Source organism: Colossoma macropomum, unplaced genomic scaffold, assembly GCF_904425465.1.
Source record: "Colossoma macropomum unplaced genomic scaffold, Colossoma_macropomum, whole genome shotgun sequence".
Classification (NCBI taxonomy): Eukaryota; Metazoa; Chordata; class Actinopteri; order Characiformes; family Serrasalmidae; genus Colossoma; species Colossoma macropomum.
The window spans coordinates 26,608,992-26,627,272 of record NW_023494789.1 but is presented as its reverse complement, the minus strand read 5'-3'; the positions used below and the strand labels follow the sequence as shown (position 1 = coordinate 26,627,272).

General features: G+C 37.4%; 1 protein-coding gene across 1 annotated transcript in view; it reads left to right on the top strand.

The window, feature by feature from the left end:
- The window catches only part of brinp3a.1 (bone morphogenetic protein/retinoic acid inducible neural-specific 3a, tandem duplicate 1), a 36,458-nt gene that overhangs the window by 13,653 nt on the left and 4,524 nt on the right, over positions 1 to 18,281 (top strand). Inside the window, exons 3-7 of the mRNA XM_036570686.1 lie at positions 494 to 681; positions 3,519 to 3,703; positions 14,455 to 14,560; positions 14,842 to 15,078; positions 16,886 to 17,108. Of these exons, the coding sequence (XP_036426579.1) occupies positions 494 to 681; positions 3,519 to 3,703; positions 14,455 to 14,560; positions 14,842 to 15,078; positions 16,886 to 17,108 (939 nt within the window). The remainder of the gene's footprint in view (positions 1 to 493; positions 682 to 3,518; positions 3,704 to 14,454; positions 14,561 to 14,841; positions 15,079 to 16,885; positions 17,109 to 18,281) is intronic.

The following is an 18,281-nucleotide window of genomic DNA, read 5'->3' as shown; positions in this document are numbered from 1 at the left end:
ACCAAAAGTCACACAAAATAACCCCAGATTGCGCCATTATGTAAAACCAGTAGGGGAGGACAACTGGTTTTGCAGTGAGTTGGAGCAATTCCCAAAGACAGAGTTGAACATCATGGTATTCCTCTTGTATAAAAAAGACGCACAAAAAAGATTCATGTAGCAGGGACCGGGGTCATGCAGTCATCACATTTTCTCCCCAGCAGGTCTTATCTGAATGTGTGTCTCCCCCTTGAACACAAGCTGTGTGAGGATTTTTGTGGCCGTCATTTTGTGATTTTTCCCTTTGCTGCAGGAAGAGCACCAATTTCCGAATGACACTAGGCTCTTCAAAGCATCTGGAACTAGGCACTGAAGAGAAGTCTTACCCAGTAGTCAGAAATGAGTTTCAGAGTTTCATTCTCACTCCCTTTTTCATGGGACTGAAGGTCATATCCTAACGGGTTGTGTGTGTGTGTGTGTGCTGGGGTGTGTGTTTGTGTGTGTGATATTTCAGAGAGTTCGGACGCTGGAAGGTGAACAGCTTGGCTCTAGAAAGAGAGGACAATGGCATTCCTTTCCCTCTCGACCCAGAGTTCATGCAGACCATCAGGCAGCTGGGCCGTCGTCCCACCCTCAGTAGCATCACTGAGAACATCATCCGGAAATATGGAACACACTTCCTGCTCTCAGCTACATTGGGAGGTACCAGAATACAAAGGCTTGCATACCGTCGCTGTTCAAAGAAAAACATATCTCCATTTATTGCGATTTTTAATGAAGAATGGACCATCAGGAATGCTTCAAAATTGCTCTGAAGAAAACATTGAAAATAAAGAATGTTTTTGCCCTCTCTTGTAAAGTAAATATTTAGAAGATTTATATGTTTTTCTTTGGACAGCGATGATATACTTAAACCCCTTAAAATCCCAGGCTTGTTATTCAGTATCTACAGAGACTTCAATGCAAAGTGGTTGAGCTATTCTTAGGTTTTCGAAGAGTGAAATAAAACTTTGGGCCCAGGCCTTAGACGGGGTTAAGATATTTTGTATTGTATGCTATACTTTTCAAGTAACCAAATACTGAAAAAAGGTTGAATTATTTCATAAGAGCCTATGACTGGTCAAAGTACAGCACTAAGTATTAATGCCTCTGGCTGTACTGAACTGTTTGGAGGAACATATTTTTCTATTTATTTTTCATATTTTTCATTTATTGAAGGATAATTTATCAGTTTGCGATGCATGTTGTGTTACAAATGACACTGTTTCCCACAGATTTGAAGTATAGTTTGGTGCTGAGACTGAAATACTGTAAGCTAGACCAGAAAGTTTTTAGGATGTTTTTTTCAATATTTTATGTTTTTTGAGAACAAAGAAGTTATTAAATGCAAAATAATATAAGTGTAATTACCTATTCATAGTCATTTCCTTTGGACATTTTCTACCCAAAACCGCTTTTCAAATGTGAGGCTTTTTTTTCTGGATATTAAGTTTATTCATTCTTGAAGGTACACAACTTTCTCAATCTTTTTAAAGACATCTACAGCACTCTGCTTTTATGCGCTCTGACAGGAGAAAAACAATGAATCAAAGTGTTTTATATCTGACAGGAGAAACCACAATCAGTGGTAAAAGGGGTTAAACACTTGCTGAAAACACAGATGCAAGCTAGACTCAAATAATGTCTTTTACCCCAATAACTTCTGCTTAAATTACCAGAATACAAAAATATCTTAATACATGATTAATTTCTCCTGACTGTACTTCAGTAAGGTTTAAGCTAGCCTAATGACTGTGAAGTGCATGAAAATGAGAGCAAAAATGAAGCTTTTCTCTGACACCGTGAATTTAAACACACCAGGGTACCTGAAATGTGAGCCTCTCATCCTCCTCGTAGAGCCTCCTCTTCTCCTCTTTCTCAATAATCATCTGTGAAGTAAATATTTGATTTGATCAGTACTGTAACTACAACTTCTTTCTGACTAGGACTAAGCAAATTCTTGCTAGTTACCAAACTATTAGCGTAAATAAAGTCCAATAATCAGCAATAATTCCTTCTTCTTCTCCCCTTCATTTATTTTTAACTGCTTTCTCTCTTCCATCCCTGAGTCAAACTGTATCAACCAAATTGGAGTCTTGAAAACATTGTAAGTAGTGCTCGGTTTGATTCTATAACAAAAAAAACACAGCGCAAGTCTGCATGGTTTAAAAAAAAAGATGTATGTGCACTTTGGATCAACAGTTTTAGGCTTCATATTTGAGGTGTTAGAAAGTGCAACCAAAGAAAGCTGAACCAAAAATTCTACCAGCTGTGTCTTGTATTAAATAAAACATATATTACCAGTGTTGGGCCCTTAAGCAAGGACTTCAGCACCCCTAACTGCTCTTGATGTGTCATACAAATGGCTGGCCCTGATGTCTTCTCTACTATGGGTGTATGTGTCTTTGGGGAAGATAGTTAGGGTATATAAAGAGACAAATTCTATTGGGACAATAAAAGCGCTAAAGTAATTCTGTTCTACAACACAATATTGCAATCATAGATGATGGTGTCAGTTTTCATCATATAATGTTATCCATGCCTTATTCTAAGACAGCCCAAGGCTCAGTGCTACTGAACATTTTATTTCTTCTTGGAAATAGAAGATGATGTTTAAACAGAATATATTTGAGTATTTTTTTCCTTGTTTTGTGAATGTCAATGTACATATTGAATAAGCTACCGGGCCCTATATATGTGGAAGATAAGCTAGCAATTAACTGGTCATTTTAGGACCTAGATGTTTGAAATAGTTCAGTGAATTCCACCTAGCTTGTAAGCTGGGCTAAATGTTAGTTTTGAGGTCCTGTCTGTAAAGCACACTTGAAGAGATGTAACAGAATGGCAAGATGGTGCCAGCAATGTTAAAGAAGTACAAAATCTCTTAAAGGGTTTCTGGAAAAACATAAAACTCAAGAGCTGCCAAATCTCATCATTGTATTACAACTTAAAGAGTTTGTTTCGCAGCCAGGACTTTAATACTGACGTGTAGCCTGGGGTACTGTCTATCACTTTTCTGTCCCAAACCACCAACATGCTGATTCACTGTGAACTCTTTCCAGCTATAGAGAATGTTGGCAAAATTCCTTCAAACTGTAAAGAGTCCCATTTTTTCTTTTTTATATAATATTCCTTTAACTGTTCATTCAGATACCACTGTAGAACAGATGTAAACGCTTGACTGCTTGTAGGAATTGCAAATGAATTAGAAATAAAATTATTGTAAAGCTTAGACACCAGTAATTTGATCAGTGTATGTTGTGATTTAATATTCATAATTGTTTAACAGCATCTCTCAGCATTTGAAAATGAACTACATAAGCCTCTTGCTATTTTATTTAAATCCTCAGAACAAGAAATTAACAGGTTAACTCAGTGAATTAATTTTCAGTTCTTTGACATGCCAAATCTCTTTCTGATCCTATCCTGCCTACATCCCCTATTTTACCTTTGTTCCCTCTCCTCCTCACCGTGCTCTGTTGTGCTCTGGACTGTTGCAGGTGAGGAGGCTTTAACTATATTTGTAGACAAGAGGAGGCTGAGCCGGACAGCAGACCTGACCGACGCGAACAGCACGGCTGTGACTCTGGAGGCGCTCCACCAGCTGGCTGCCTCCTACTTCATAGACCGAGAGAGCACACTGCGCAAGCTGCACCACCTCCAGATCGCCTCCACTGCCATCAAGGTAACCCTCTGGCCTAGATGCGCACAGACCCAGGGACCTGACCCCAGATTTCAGTGGTTATATTTAGGATTGAGCCAGAGTTAAGCTAGGCTGTCTCTATTGTTTGGGGGGATGCAGCTGGCTGCATCTTTTGGAGGGCAAGTGGAGGATGGGAGGAGTTGAAGCATGACAGGTTTTTATTTATTATTTATTTGTTTGTTTATGTATTAAATTTTGTCAGTGTTTGAGGCTAGCTTTTATAAACTTGTATTAATGTGTATAATACATTCAATGACCTGTATAATCTTTCTAAAAACTTCAAAATTCTAATTCATGCATAACAGAAACCAAATACTGATAGAAGCATGTAAATATTACAGTTGGCCTAATATGAGAATTTTGTGGCTGATACTAAAACCTATTTTAACTGATGTCTGATCGTAACAGCCAATATAATGTTACATTTAGATTTGAATTTTATACTTCAGTAGTTTGTTTAAAACTACACTTTGTAAGAACTGAGGACCTTGGAGACCTTTCTGGTGGAAATGTGTAATTGCGCACAATATGTTGAAGAACATGTTGTAACGTCGGTTGTGTTTTGGATCCCTTCTCTGATTGGATGAATCTGATGATCATGAGCACGTTGAAAGAGTATTCAAAGATAACATGTCTTCTCAGGACACAAGTGAATTTACTACTGTCATCATATCCTTATCTGTATAATGTTGACTTTGCATTTGAGACCTAAACATTGACCTGGGCCGCAGTTTTAAACCTGTGCATGTGACACAATATGAAAGATGATGCAGTCCAAAAAACCTCAGCGAAATCTAAAACTGACATCTCTGACTTTTAAAATATTATTTCAGGCTTTACAAGCTGACTCGCAGCATATTTTAGAGGGTTTTTTTTCTCATGACTCAGTAGTGCTACTTTCAATTTTAACTCAGTCTTTTTGGAATTTGCAGAGATTTTACAAGTGACTTATCAGTTTGAACTAAAACACTTTGTCATGCGCAGTTATATTAATTTTGCTGCTGTCTATTTTAGTATGGTCTTCAGTGTATAACCTTGACAGACAGTCTGTATTTGGGGAAGGCCTTTACACAAAAACATTTATCAAAATAACCTGCATGAAATGTGTAAGGTGCTTTTTTGCGTATAATGTCCTTACACATTGTTGCTGTATTTAATTAAAATGGTGTTCTGGCTAACACCATTTATTACTTTTTAAGAAACAGGTACAGGGATTTTTTCCTCACATCTCAATGCTCTAAATTTGCAGGAGTAGGAAACAGTACACACTGTCTTTTTGACAGCACTGTTTTGGCTAAAGTGCCTTAGGCTATGTTCACATAGCATGTAAAAGTGGCCCAAATCTGATATTTTAAAGTTGAATCTGTGTCACATATGAAGAAAAAGATGAACGTGGCTGAATAATGTGCCCTTTTTATGGCGAGTTTGAATGTGGAAGTTCTTTTTAGCTCCTGTGATGCTGGTGAAGATGAAACTGAAAGCTCCAGGAGTGGCTGTTACTGTTAACTCCATTTTGATTGTTCAACTCTGGTTGAGCGTGCCACGTGAAGCATTGTTCTTTTGCACATGCGGATCAGTTTAGGAGTATGATCTGTTCAGAATAATTAAATACAGGTCACATTTAAAAGATATTGTGAACAGCCCAAAAGAAAAATAGGATTTGGTAAGAAAATCAGATTTGGACCACTTTTACCTGCTGAATATAAAGGAGTCATTTTGGCTGCCTTTATTTCTCTACCACTTCAAGAGACGGATGGGAAATATTCCCAGCATCAGCAACCTTAATTCAGCATGGATTTTCACCTTAGTCAAATGAAGATGTATGTGAATACAAAGCCGCTCTTGAAAGAATGGTGATTTTCCCTGTTAAAAATCATAAGACAACATGAAGGGCGGTCTGCCCATGTAGAACAGATGTTGCTTTTTGAAGAGGAAAATAAGAGGACATATATCAAAAAAATAAATGTGAAATTGTTGGTAGAATTATGCATCAGTGTGAGAAATGATCACTTCCATTTCAGTATTTCTCATAGAGCCCTGCCCATTTGTCAGCCATTTTGAATATAACCATGGTGTCAGTCTCTAATGAGCAAGAGACTGATGAAGAGTATTTTCTGCACCACTGGTAATAAATGGATTTTTAACTTCAACTGTGAGCCAAGACAGTGAACAGGAAATTCACAAAGTGCCAGCTGACATCAATCGTGTCCTTTAATTTTAATTTACATTTGGGAGGAGTGTGTTCTCACACATTACTTTGAGTAGCGAGTGTTAAAATGACTGAGTGGTCAGTGGCAAAGTGCATTTTAATGTGTGATGTGTCATCTTGCGTGATTTCTTCAAGTATTATATGAGCATGCTATTGTGATAAGTGCTAGGAAAAACACAATCTAAAGCATTCCTAATGCAATTCTGTTATTTAAACACCCAAATTAATATATGTTAGGAAGCTATAGCTAGAAACTTTTGGAAGTTGTCAGTATGTCAACATTACAATATTGTGATGATTTGCCAAACTGCAAATAATCTTTTGAGACAGAAAAGGTTTTCTTCTTTAAAAGGTGATGCCCAAAATCCTACAGGCTCATCACAGAACCTTCAGGATTGCTCCTGGCCTCATATTTTCTGCTTTGACTCTGCTGAATGTGCAGTTGGGCAGATATCTGTTAAAAATGTAAAAAGTAAATATTATTTTTAAAAAAAAAATCTTTCTTTAATACTGATTATCGGCTGATTCTGATGTGAACTTGGAATTTTCAAAGTACAACTGGTAATACAAATATAAAATAGCTGGGTGTACTAGGCTCCCAATGAACACTACAGTAAAAATATCCTTTTTTTCATATGTGTATAGTGGTACACACAAACCACAAATGAACTATTTTTTTTCTTGTGAAATAACCATTTTATAGTATCATGAATATGCTGCGATTTCATAATTAATTGTTCTACCATGCGCACAGTAGCCTGCTCTTTCTGCTAATACTCATGTTAAACCAAAACCACTGTGTGGCCAGTAAAGCAGAATATTTATACAATACTTTCATTTTTAACCAGTCCCAACTCGCAAGTGAAAATAGTGGTAGGAGGGTATTTTGTACCTGCTTCTCATGGTGGTAATGGGCAAAAAGTAGACCTGATGTGTAATAGCCACTCAAATATTCAAATATGCCTGGATTGTCTCTAGACATCTCTACTGTACACACATCCACAACCAGACGTGAACAGGCTTTCGGCAGTTGTAGCTCATCTACCAACTTAAGCTGTTCATGTGAGTCCCTAGTGATAGACTTCAATACAACTCTAATTCAAATAAAACATTCAAAGTTTTGGGAACAGTCAAAATCAGAATGTGTATAGCATTGTTCAGCATAGTACACAAGTATTTGCATAAAAAATTGGAGCTCTGAGAGCTATTTTGTTGTCTGTTGCTTCATAAAAGGAACGCAGTGCTGCCTCACCCTGCTACCCTGAGCGCTGGATGCAGTGCGACAGTTTCAGAATAAGCATGAGAGGCTAGAATTGGATTACTAGTCACGTAATTTTGTGACTTGGATATGGAAGGTAATCCTGCTTTTATGAAGTTAAAGGAACCATAAAATCAGAGTTATAAAAATAAACAAGAAGCCTAGGAAATCCATATTTCTTAAGTCAAGTGCTTTAATGGTATTTATTGACTGTACAAGTCAGGTGTAAATTTCTTGTGTGTCAGTTGTCTTGTGCTGCAACTTTCAGATTTCATGATTTACCCAATTCTTATCTCTACACTTATTTTACAAACATGCCTAGGAAATGGCAAAATTACGTCAGGCTGTTTTCTTATAGAATAGAACAAATGAAAATATGCAATGGCATTATTACATTAAGAATATATGGAATTGTGCTTTCTTTCAGGCATTAGAGGCAACACTGATAGATCACTTTAGCAGGACTGTGGTCACTGGTCAAACATCTCACATTAAAACTGGAGGAAATCAGCCAGCAGCTGATATGCTACCCTTCTTTCCTCTCTTTGACTGCATTGAACCCAACTCTGAATCCAGCCCAGATATAGAAGAAAAAAAAAATCAAAAGGAATTTTCCAACTAATGCTAGCAGATGAGGTCCCTTGTAAAGAGCGTATCACTATTTCATTTAAAGGGCTCAGCTGAAGCTGAAAATATTAACCACAACTTCCTGCTCTGTGAGGTTTCCTGCTGCTTTCAGTAAGGTTCCATTTTCTATGGAGCAGAATATAATCCCATTCTCCCTTCCCTTCAACGACAAGCTTATCCATAGCACATGCAGACACAAGGGGGGTAAGCTACCCGGAAAAGGTCCTTTAATAAAAGCAGCTGCTGAGATTCTCAAAGACTGACGCAGTGTGCACAAACACATGCATGATGCAAATGTGGATATGTCTGTTGAAAAGAGTCAATGAATGTGCCTATTGACTGGAGTCAACTGAATGTGTTCTATTCTTTGGGATGTAGCGGATAGAGCAATTATAAAACAAGTAATCATCCTTATTAAGCATTAACGGGACTGCTATCGTCAATAAAAGCTTGATTAGGTCTTTTACAAAGCATTATTTTTTAAATATCTGACAACACATTATTTTTCACTGCTTTTGTGGATTGTAACTAAATTGAACTGACAAAAAAGTGTTTGGTTTTCCTTGATTTGCAGGTGTTGAGCATATAAATGTGGCAGAGATTGGTTCATTTAGGGAACAGCTATACAGTATTAGTGTTTTGGAACAAGAATGTGTCTCAGTGCTGTTGTTGCATTCATTTCCTAAGTTAAGGACTGTTATTTAACAAAGTTGAAAAAAATTATTATCAGGTTTGTATCATAGACTACCTTGAACTCACATGAATGGGAATATAAGTCATGCATCAGTCACATTTTATTGTTAATCTGATTAAAACAGACATTAGTAAGCGCTTACTGATCTGCATTGTGCTCTGAATGAGTTGATGTGCCTGCTTGGAAAAAAACAGTGCACTGAAAAATAAAATAAACCTCATGCATCTTTTATACAGTGATAGAAACCCAGTAGCACTCAGAAAGTGCCCATTCTACACACTGATACATTTCCCTCTGTCCAACGTGAATGTGAACGCAGTGTAACTCCTCTGGTGGCAGATTTAAATGAGTTTAAAGGGCCATAGCCAAACCATTGGGTTGACAGAAGGCCTGGCCTGAACTTTATGGGAGTGCTTCTCTGTTAAATGTTAACAAAGAAGATTCTACGTTATAACCAGTTTTAAAAGCCCATAAAATACCCCCTTTGCCCTTTTTATTTAAGTTGAAATATGTACTAGAATACCAGTTTTGCTTACTGGCTGTGAGATACGTCTCTCTACACACAGAGAACCTGGCATAAAATTGGTTTTCAGAACTCACAGGCAGTGCAGTCTGGGCCCCTGAGATGCTTCTAATCTCAAAATTGAGATGCTTTTCTCATACTGACCATCATTTCCAGCACACAGAGGAGAACACTACAACAGTCTGTGTAAGGGTAGAGATGGACGTGTATCTTCCAAACAGCCTCTGCCTAAGGAAGCATAACCTCAAGCCTTCTCCATAAAGATACAGCCTGTCATAGGCACATCATGAGTGTGCAGTATGAGTACAGTACAAACTGCTCATATATCTGAATGATTTTATTCAATTTTGACTCATTAACTTTGAGTGCTGTAAACCACCACAAACCCTCATGACACAGAGCCACATCTGTGATCTTCATGCAGTAATGCTTAATTAATTCATGATGTGGGATGAACCAAGCTTATGACATGCAAAGATTCACCAGCTATCTGCTACAAAATGCTTTGTTAACCAGCTTCCACCAGAGCAGAGCTTCTGTCTGTCCATGTGTGCAAAGATATGCACAAAGACTTTATTCAGACTTTATCCCAGCCATGGCAGGAATGCGTAAACACTTACTCTTTTTAATATGCTTTCCATATTAATGCATATCATATTCGCCCTAGCAAACTATAAGCCTGATTCATGTTATTATGCATAAATTTAGGCCCATTTAGGAACCGTTTCTTTGAACAAATGCTTTTGTGATCATTTCTGAATTGCATAATTACTTGGTAAACATTCAAAGGAATTATTTTAGTTTTTCCCATCCTAATTTACATCTTAAGATAATTTTGCACCCCCACATTGTTCATTACCCATCCCTTTAAAACTAAACATCATTTATAAGACATAATGACATTTCCCAGTACTGAATGTTAGAAATAATGGTTGTCATCAATACAACACAGATTGTATTTAACTCAAGCTAATTCTAGTGGCATTGTGCCATCTCCTTGCTACTTGCTTTGGTACTTATATCTTATTATGCAGCCCTTTTCATCCCTTATGCTTTTTTTTTCAATATTTTAATGTTTTCTTAATTTGTGATATGTCAATTTGTGCATATTTTGTCTTGATTTGTGAACAGATGTGGTCATGAGAAATATACTTTTCTTACTGAGCTCTCTTACATTAAGAGCTTGCCTACTAAAAAAACTGAAGGAACTTTTAGCACTGCGACTTTCAAAATCACTGAATGCTACATAACACAGTAGTCAATTTATGTTTTTTAGCATATTGTATAAACATGATGTTTCCAAGGAATCAACCTTCAGACTAATTACTGATCTAATAAAAGCCAGCTGTCGGACATTCAAATGTAATCAGCACAGATTAATCACTGCTGATCATGGGGTTATTAAAATATACTAAAATTAACACTAGATTATCTCTTTCACATAATCATTTTTGATGATTGTCGGATCAAAAACAGCATGTAAGGGTGACTGGTAGTGCTTGCAGTGTTGTTTCCACTGACCAGGACATCAGTCCCAACCAAAGCAGGAAGTAGAATTTGTTTTCTGAAAATGACAAAGCTCTCAAATATAACCAAAGATAATGAATAGGTTAGTAACACTTTTATAAATCAAGCTTAGCACATTTTCAGCATATTTTGGCTTTGGATATGTGAAAGTCGGTGAGCAAGCTAACTAGCTAAAAGATGATGTACAGCCCAGTCTAATGAAGAATTTGTAGAGATTATAAGAATGATTTCAAAAGTGATGTCATTGAATTTCATACAATAAGCTATGACTACCACTAAACCAACCTATAATGTTAACTGTTCATAACTTGTCCAGCAAGTCGGATCAAGCAATCAAGAAATCTCAGTTAGTTGTCTTAGTTGGCTTGTCCGCCATATCATGCTATACTGTAGTTTGTATTGGTTTCTCCCCTTGTTGTTAATAATATGAAGGAGAAAGTCAATAGCTAAGTTTTCATCCATATATTCTTATGTGCAGTTTGACATATCAATACAAGACAAGCTTGTTGGAAATCAAATGGCATTAAAATTTGCATGTTTGGTAAACTTGCTTGCCGATAAAAAAGATGCCGAATAAATAACAAAAACGCAGGAGTGCCACTGCTTCCCAACCGAGTAGCAAGTCCATTACAGAGGGTAAACATCCTATGTTATAATAACATTAGTGCCACGCAGGCAGGCTTAGCAGGTTTTTTATGTTTGTTTGAACTGCTGAATTTATGTGCCAGTTTTAAATTTGGTTCAAGCTTATTCCCTTTTGGAAGGGGGACTGTAATTTATTCAAGTGTTGTGAGGTACACATGACTGTTTTTCTAAAGAAGAGGTGTTTGTTTTATCAGTCAGTTTAATATTTGTTTTCTAAGTTATATTGCCTTGCAGTTTATTTTAACATGTTCAAAGGTTATTAGGCAGACATTCTACACTGTGTACAGACTTAGAGATAATAAAACAGCTGCACTGACGCTGAGAGCTTGTGTAGGCATACTTTTGTTTACACACAGAAAACTGATAAGGAATCAATAAGGGAATTGATATAGAATTGAACCGATAAGCAGAATCAATAATGGCATTGGTATCAATAAAATCTTATCAATTCCCATCCCTAGATACAAGGTGGTGTACTCAATGAAGTGGCTGGTCAGTGTATTTTTAAAAAGAAGATGCAAAAATTAACAAAGGGGGTGCAAGTTGGTCTTTCTTTACCAACAAGCATGATGCCTTCCCTCCTCATCTCTCCTCAGATTGACCCATGGTTAATAGTCTGGTTATGCAGAATTCTGCTAAGCAAAGTTAAATGGTTTGATTTCTTTCTGTGTTCCCCAAAGCTGAAGGCCTCTGTAGGTCTGGCTGTGCTCCACTGCACTGGGTCTATGCAGATGTGCTCATTGCTATGCATAGAAAACTCATCTTTATATTTGCATTTGGTCAATTTTCCCTTTAAGTTGGACATCTGTCTCTGTTAAAAATTAATCTGCTGATCCCTGTAGAGGCTCCTTGGAATTTAATTAATTGCGTGGATGCATCAATAAAAGGAATGGAAATACCAGCACCAGGCTTGCTGAACTTGAATTTTTTCTCATGATTCCCTACTTCTCCTCACATGAAGGTTATTTCCACTCATTCAGTGGAAATTAAATAAAGCGTTTCTCAATAATGGGTATCTGCTGTAACACATTAGTAAGGTTTCCTGTTTTGTTTTGTCAGTCGTTCATGTACTTTAAAGGTGCATTTTCTGGACTCTCTTATCCATTAGGTGTTAACTTCTTGACCTTAAAGTGGATGTCAAAAAATGGCAACTTTTGACTAAAGAAAGCTGCCCTTTTTGCCTTTGCAAAAATAGGATTCACATTTAATCTCTGATAGCAACATGGTTACTTTTATTTGCCCGCTGGGAAAAATATTAAAAGATCCCTCTATAGTACAGAGAATAATTTGTAAGTGACAGGAAAGGAGATATATTTGCCTGCAGGCAGCCACTTTGTCTTCTTATGTGTCAGTATAGCCTTGACATACAGTAGCTTTAAATCAAGCTTTTGTCAAGGATGATTGAGCTATGATTGTTCCCTCAGAGTGCTGTTCTGAAATGGTGTACAAAGACCTAGTGTTGATCTGATTTTGTCAGCAAGGCCTCACCATCAGGATAGTGTTTACTTCACTCTGTAACAGTGACAATAACACATAAGGTCTGGCAAACTAATAGTTTTCAGTAGTAGCATATGAAGATGGTTTACTGTCAGACTACTACTGTCAGAATAGCTGTCTACCTTTATGTTCAATCAAGATACACTGTGAAGAGGCTTGTTGGATGTAAGATTTTATTGGAGAAATAAATGGAGATTTTTTTTTTAATAAACTGCATACAACAGCATTAACAGTATTTAGGCACAAACTTTAATAAAATTTATCTGTATTTATATCTATATTTATACACTGATGAGCCAAAACATTACCGCTACCTGCCTAATACATTGTTGGTCCTCCATGGCCTGCCAAAACAGCTCTGACCCACCAAGGCATGGACTCTACAAGACCTTTGAAGGTGCCTTGTGTTATCTGGCACAAAGCCCCAGTCGACCCAGAGTCCTGTAAGGTGCGAGGTGGTGCTGAAGTGGATCTGACTTGTTTCAGCACAGACGCTCAATCAGATTGAGATCTAGGGACCTCAGAGGGCTGGGCAACACCTTGTAATCATTGCTCTAAGGTCCAGTTCAGACACTCGTGTGTCCTATGTAGCTGTTTTCAACAGTGGACAGGGGTTGGCATTGGCACTCTGACTGAACAGCCCTGTGGGATGCACTGTGTGTTGTGGCACTTTCCTTCTGTGACCATCATTAACATTTCTGCGACTTCTGCCACAGTAGCTCTTCTGTCAGTTCGGACCAGATAGGATAGTCTTTGTTGTCCTTGTGCATCGATGAACCTTGGGTGCCCAACACCCTGTCACCAGTTCATGGTTTGCCCTCTTTGGACCACTGTGAGGTACTCACCGCTGGTGACCTGGAGCACCTCATAAGCCAAGCCGTTCTGGGAATGCTCCAACCCAGTTATGTGGCCTTGCCTGCCCATTTGTCCTGAATCCAACACGTTGACTACGAGAATCAACTTTTCGTATTGTTCAACCACTTACCGTCTAATATATCTCAGATCTTAACCTGGGTTGTTGTTATGAGACAGTGTTACTCTTTTCATCTTTGAGTGGTAATAATGTTATCTCAGAAGATGCTTATAGCTCATAGTAAAATATTGCATACTAAACTATTTTGCTTTAGTGATAAATTTGACAATTTTAATCAAAATATGTTTACTGATTGATTTATTGCCATAATGGCATGCTTTTGGAAAATCCGGTCATGAAAAATGTATTTAACGATTTGGAATGGCAATTAATTTGTTCTCCAATGTATTACTTTATTCATTTACTAATTATCTATTACACTGATTTGCAAAGAATGCAAGTAGTTTTAGAAATGGAAAGAAAAGAGTTAATTTATCATTATAATTTACCCACAAAAAACAAGTTTTGCAACTTTTAAAGTTTCTTCGCAGCTGTTCCCCATTAACCTCCAGCATAAGCCTCCTGGTGAGATCAATCATTGTTGAAAAATTCTAAATAAAGCCTTGGTAATCATAATAAGAATCCAGAATGGCAGGTGGCATGCTATAATAGCAAATCACCTGTTAAAAAATACCTTATCTTGTCATTTCTCTCCATGACTTGTTATAAATGTTTGTGGAAAGTGCTTGGTGTATGGATAATAGTGGATAAATCCGTTAATATTATTTTCCATGATGGTCCGTTGCCACTACTGTACTGATTGATGTATGTTTAATCACTACAGCATCATCTGTGTGTTTGTAGAACGCTGCAATGACGCTTCTGTTTTCTTCCCTTTAGGTGACCGAAACAAGGACAGGCCCTCTAGGATGCAGTAACTATGACAACCTCGATTCTGTTAGTTCAGTTCTGGTTCAGAGTCCCGAAAACAAGATTCATTTACAAGGTAGCTCATTCATAATTGAATCATACCCCAGACTTTTTGATGAAACTGTCACTCTTCTTCTTATCTTGCCCATTTTTGATGCATAAAAGAAAGGATGGCATTTTGCGAGCATACTTTAGGATTTTGCTGAGGAAATACTGAAAACATTTCTTTCTGAGACCTGAACATTATAGATTTTAAAGTATTATTTAAGTTGAGTTCATTTTCCTCTTTAGCAGCTGTATGTTGAATGCATGGCTTGATTACTTTCGATAATGAAGGCACTTATGTCCTTCCCTCAGGGCTTCAAGCCATTCTGCCAGGATACCTGAGAAGTCGATTTGTCCAGGCAGCTCTCAGCTACATCGGCTGCCACTCTGAGGGTGAATTTAAGTGCAGGAACAACGACTGCTGGTGTCAGTGCAGTGTGGATTATCCTCAGTGCAACTGCCCAAGTAAGAACCTGGAGGCCATGCAGGACAGCCTGAGGCTTATTAGAGAGTCTTGGACCCAAGCCAACCAAGAGTTTGAGGAATCAGGTATGTTACTCAAGCCATTTATTGCTAATGTGATGAAGAGATCATATTAGGTGTTTGCTAAAAAGTCATTGTTTCTTAGAGTTTACCAGCTGGCTAATAAACTGAACTATACCGCTCTAAGTTATACATATATAGTATATCAATATATTTACTATATGAGGCAGCATGAGTCAGCAAAAGGCTTTTTTTCCCCTGTGTAAAGAGAAGTTTAACCTCTCCTTCAAGCAAACAGCAAATTATAAAAGTATGATTCACTGTTGTGCAAAATAAATGCAATAAAATGCTAATAATTACATACTTGAGCACTACAAGCTCATGTTTGTGCATTGTAAAAAACATTCCCAGAACAGTGTACACATTTATACAAAAATTAATAATATTCACTATTCAATATTCAAAAAAATCTCATTGTAGAGCAGTTTTGTTGTTACAGTAGCCATTACTACTGTACATATTTAATACAAAACACTGGGAGTGAGAATAACGATCACATCTTAAGTATTTTTACAGGCCTTTAGTTTAGGATAGTCATTTTTGAGCTGTGTATGTGTGTGTTTTGTTCCTATATATATTATTTATTATCTACTATCATTAATAACTTATTTAACTGAGTGATAATTGTCAGCTACAATTTCATGCCTACTTGCATGCTGTCAAAATTGCTACAAAAATAAACAACGTTCTGTGACTGTTCTTGTTTAAAATAAACTTTATCCAATAAAACAACAGAGGTAATCCAAAACTAGTTCAGTTTTATACCAGGATGATGCACTAACACCAGGCTAATTTAATGATGGCATGCAGATCTGTGAATATACCTGTCACACAGTGGGTTGACTTGTGATAGGAATGGTCACCTTGTTGCAAGCTGTTGTCTGACAAGAAAATGGTGGGAAGTGCTTCCAGGGTACAACTGTCATTGTCATTGTGGTAAAACAGCATTTTAGACTTGGCATGCATCGTTGTCCCAGAAATGGGCAGGTTGCCAGAGCTAGGCAGGTTTATTCAGAACATATCACAGCCTACACTTGAGCTCCACCCCCTGCAGTGACAGCAGGCTGGGGAAACTTGTGCCTAATGAATGCAAAGCCATTAGGAAAAACAATAATCACTCAGTAAAAAAGATGATTTAGAAGTCTTCTTGTTTTTGTGCTCTGCTGAGGCTTCCTTTTTTTGATGGCTATAATCAAAATCCATCATATTCCTTTATTTTAGCTTTAATATGTTAGAGATTACTGAGTGTCCAGAAAGTGAAAATTATTATCTTTTCAAGTACATGCTGTCAGAAAAGCCAAATAGGTGCCACTGGTATATTATCAGTTTTTTATGAGGATCCGTGGTGTTAATTATAGATATTAAAATAATTTTCCCTCAGTTATTATGTAGCATTAATCCAAGTATTCAGTGAGATACAGCTATTGATTTTTCCTTCCAACAGGAAAATTATTTGCATAGGACATGTGATATCAGTTTACTTATACAGTGCATTGTCCTATTAAAGTGGAGTGATTTTTGTTGCCGTTGGTGACTGCACTGTATGTGCTGTTTTAAAATCAACGTCTTCTTCCAAGAGATGGTGGAGTGTTCAGCAATTCATCAAAAGTACCTGGCCGTCCTTATCTATCAGTGTTCAATCCCACAGGAGTACTTTCAATTTTCATCAAAGGAATGAAAATAAGGTTTCACCTGCTCCCACTCACCGCCAGTTTTAATGTTGACTCATTTTATCAAACAAGATTGATTCTGTTTTCTAACTTGTGGCAGTATCATTCAGTTCACTCATTCTCCACACTTGTCTGGTTTCTAGAGGAGTTCCAGAATTTTGTGAGGAGATTACCAACATTCTACACTCTGAACACATCTGCTGTGCAGTACTTTTGGAAAATGGACCCTGGTGTTCACCAGCGCTTTCAACTGCTGGAAACTAGCACCCGACAGCTCCTCAGCAAAGCACAGCGGATAGTCAGCAAGCTCTTCTCCCTCAGTAAAAGATGCCGAACTCAGCCCAAAATATCTGTGCCCAGAGAGAGGTAAGAAACAAATGCTTGCACTCTCTATGTATGTCTGATGAGCCCTGCTTGGCAAAATGCTGGGATGGGGGTTGGATAATACATGTGTATATTTGGCAGGAATTTTGATGTTGTTTGATTGGTATCTAGTCGTTTCGGGAAGACAATCATGTTAAGGAATTATAAAAAAATAAAATAAAAAAAAAAACAAGTAGTAACAGGAACCCTAACATACAGAGGTTGCTTTGAAGTAGCTGAACTGGTGAATATTTTATTATTTGTTTTGTTTTTCTTAGGTTATGTGTGTGTTTTTAGTCCCAGTTTGTTTTCTCCTGCAAAATTGCTATTCAGAAACATACATTTGTTCTTGTTTTTCCTTAGTTTCAAAGCTCATGATGTGCTACGAGGTTTGAAAGCCCAACCCACTAAACTAATTAACTAGGTGATGTCTTTAAACACACTATTCAGTCCATATCATGTCCATATCCAAGGTCATTGTGGGAAGAATAATCATGTTAAGGCTGGTGTCTTGGCTAAAATCCCAGTCTCACTCAAACCACAGGGGCTATCTAATCATTTCAAGTGTAACTGGATGAGAAGATTTTATCTTCTCATCTAAAGACTGATGTATAGGAAGTGTCTAAGTGTAAGTGGCAAGAAATTGGTTTTCTATGGGTTTGACATCATGATATATTAATGAAATTATTTCAGTTAAGAGTTGGCTACAAGAGTTGGTTCTAAGCATAGATATAAACTAATTATCCAGCAAAAATGGACCCCAAGTATAGATGGTACAGAAGTCAACCACTTGAGTGAGATGAGGTTGACATGCATGAGGAACTAGTTAAGGATGATGTCAGCAGCTTATTGAAATACTTGTTTTCAGTTTTGGAAAGAAGTGTGATATTAGCTTTTTAGAATTTTACCACATGTAGCAACATAATGACAGGTGTTAAGTGAGCACCTACAACGTTATGCTTGTTCAGTACCTCAGTCATGTAACATGTCCCCCAATGACACATTTCTAGTGTCTGTTAAGGAATTACAATAACCTAAAGTATTAACGTTGCACTCATTTTTTAACCTCTTTCACACTTTCGTACAAGCTCATACTCAGGAGTGATTTTAGGCTCCTTTATGGGAGACATCATCACAAGTTTGTTTTCACACCAGGGCTTATAATTCGAACCACGG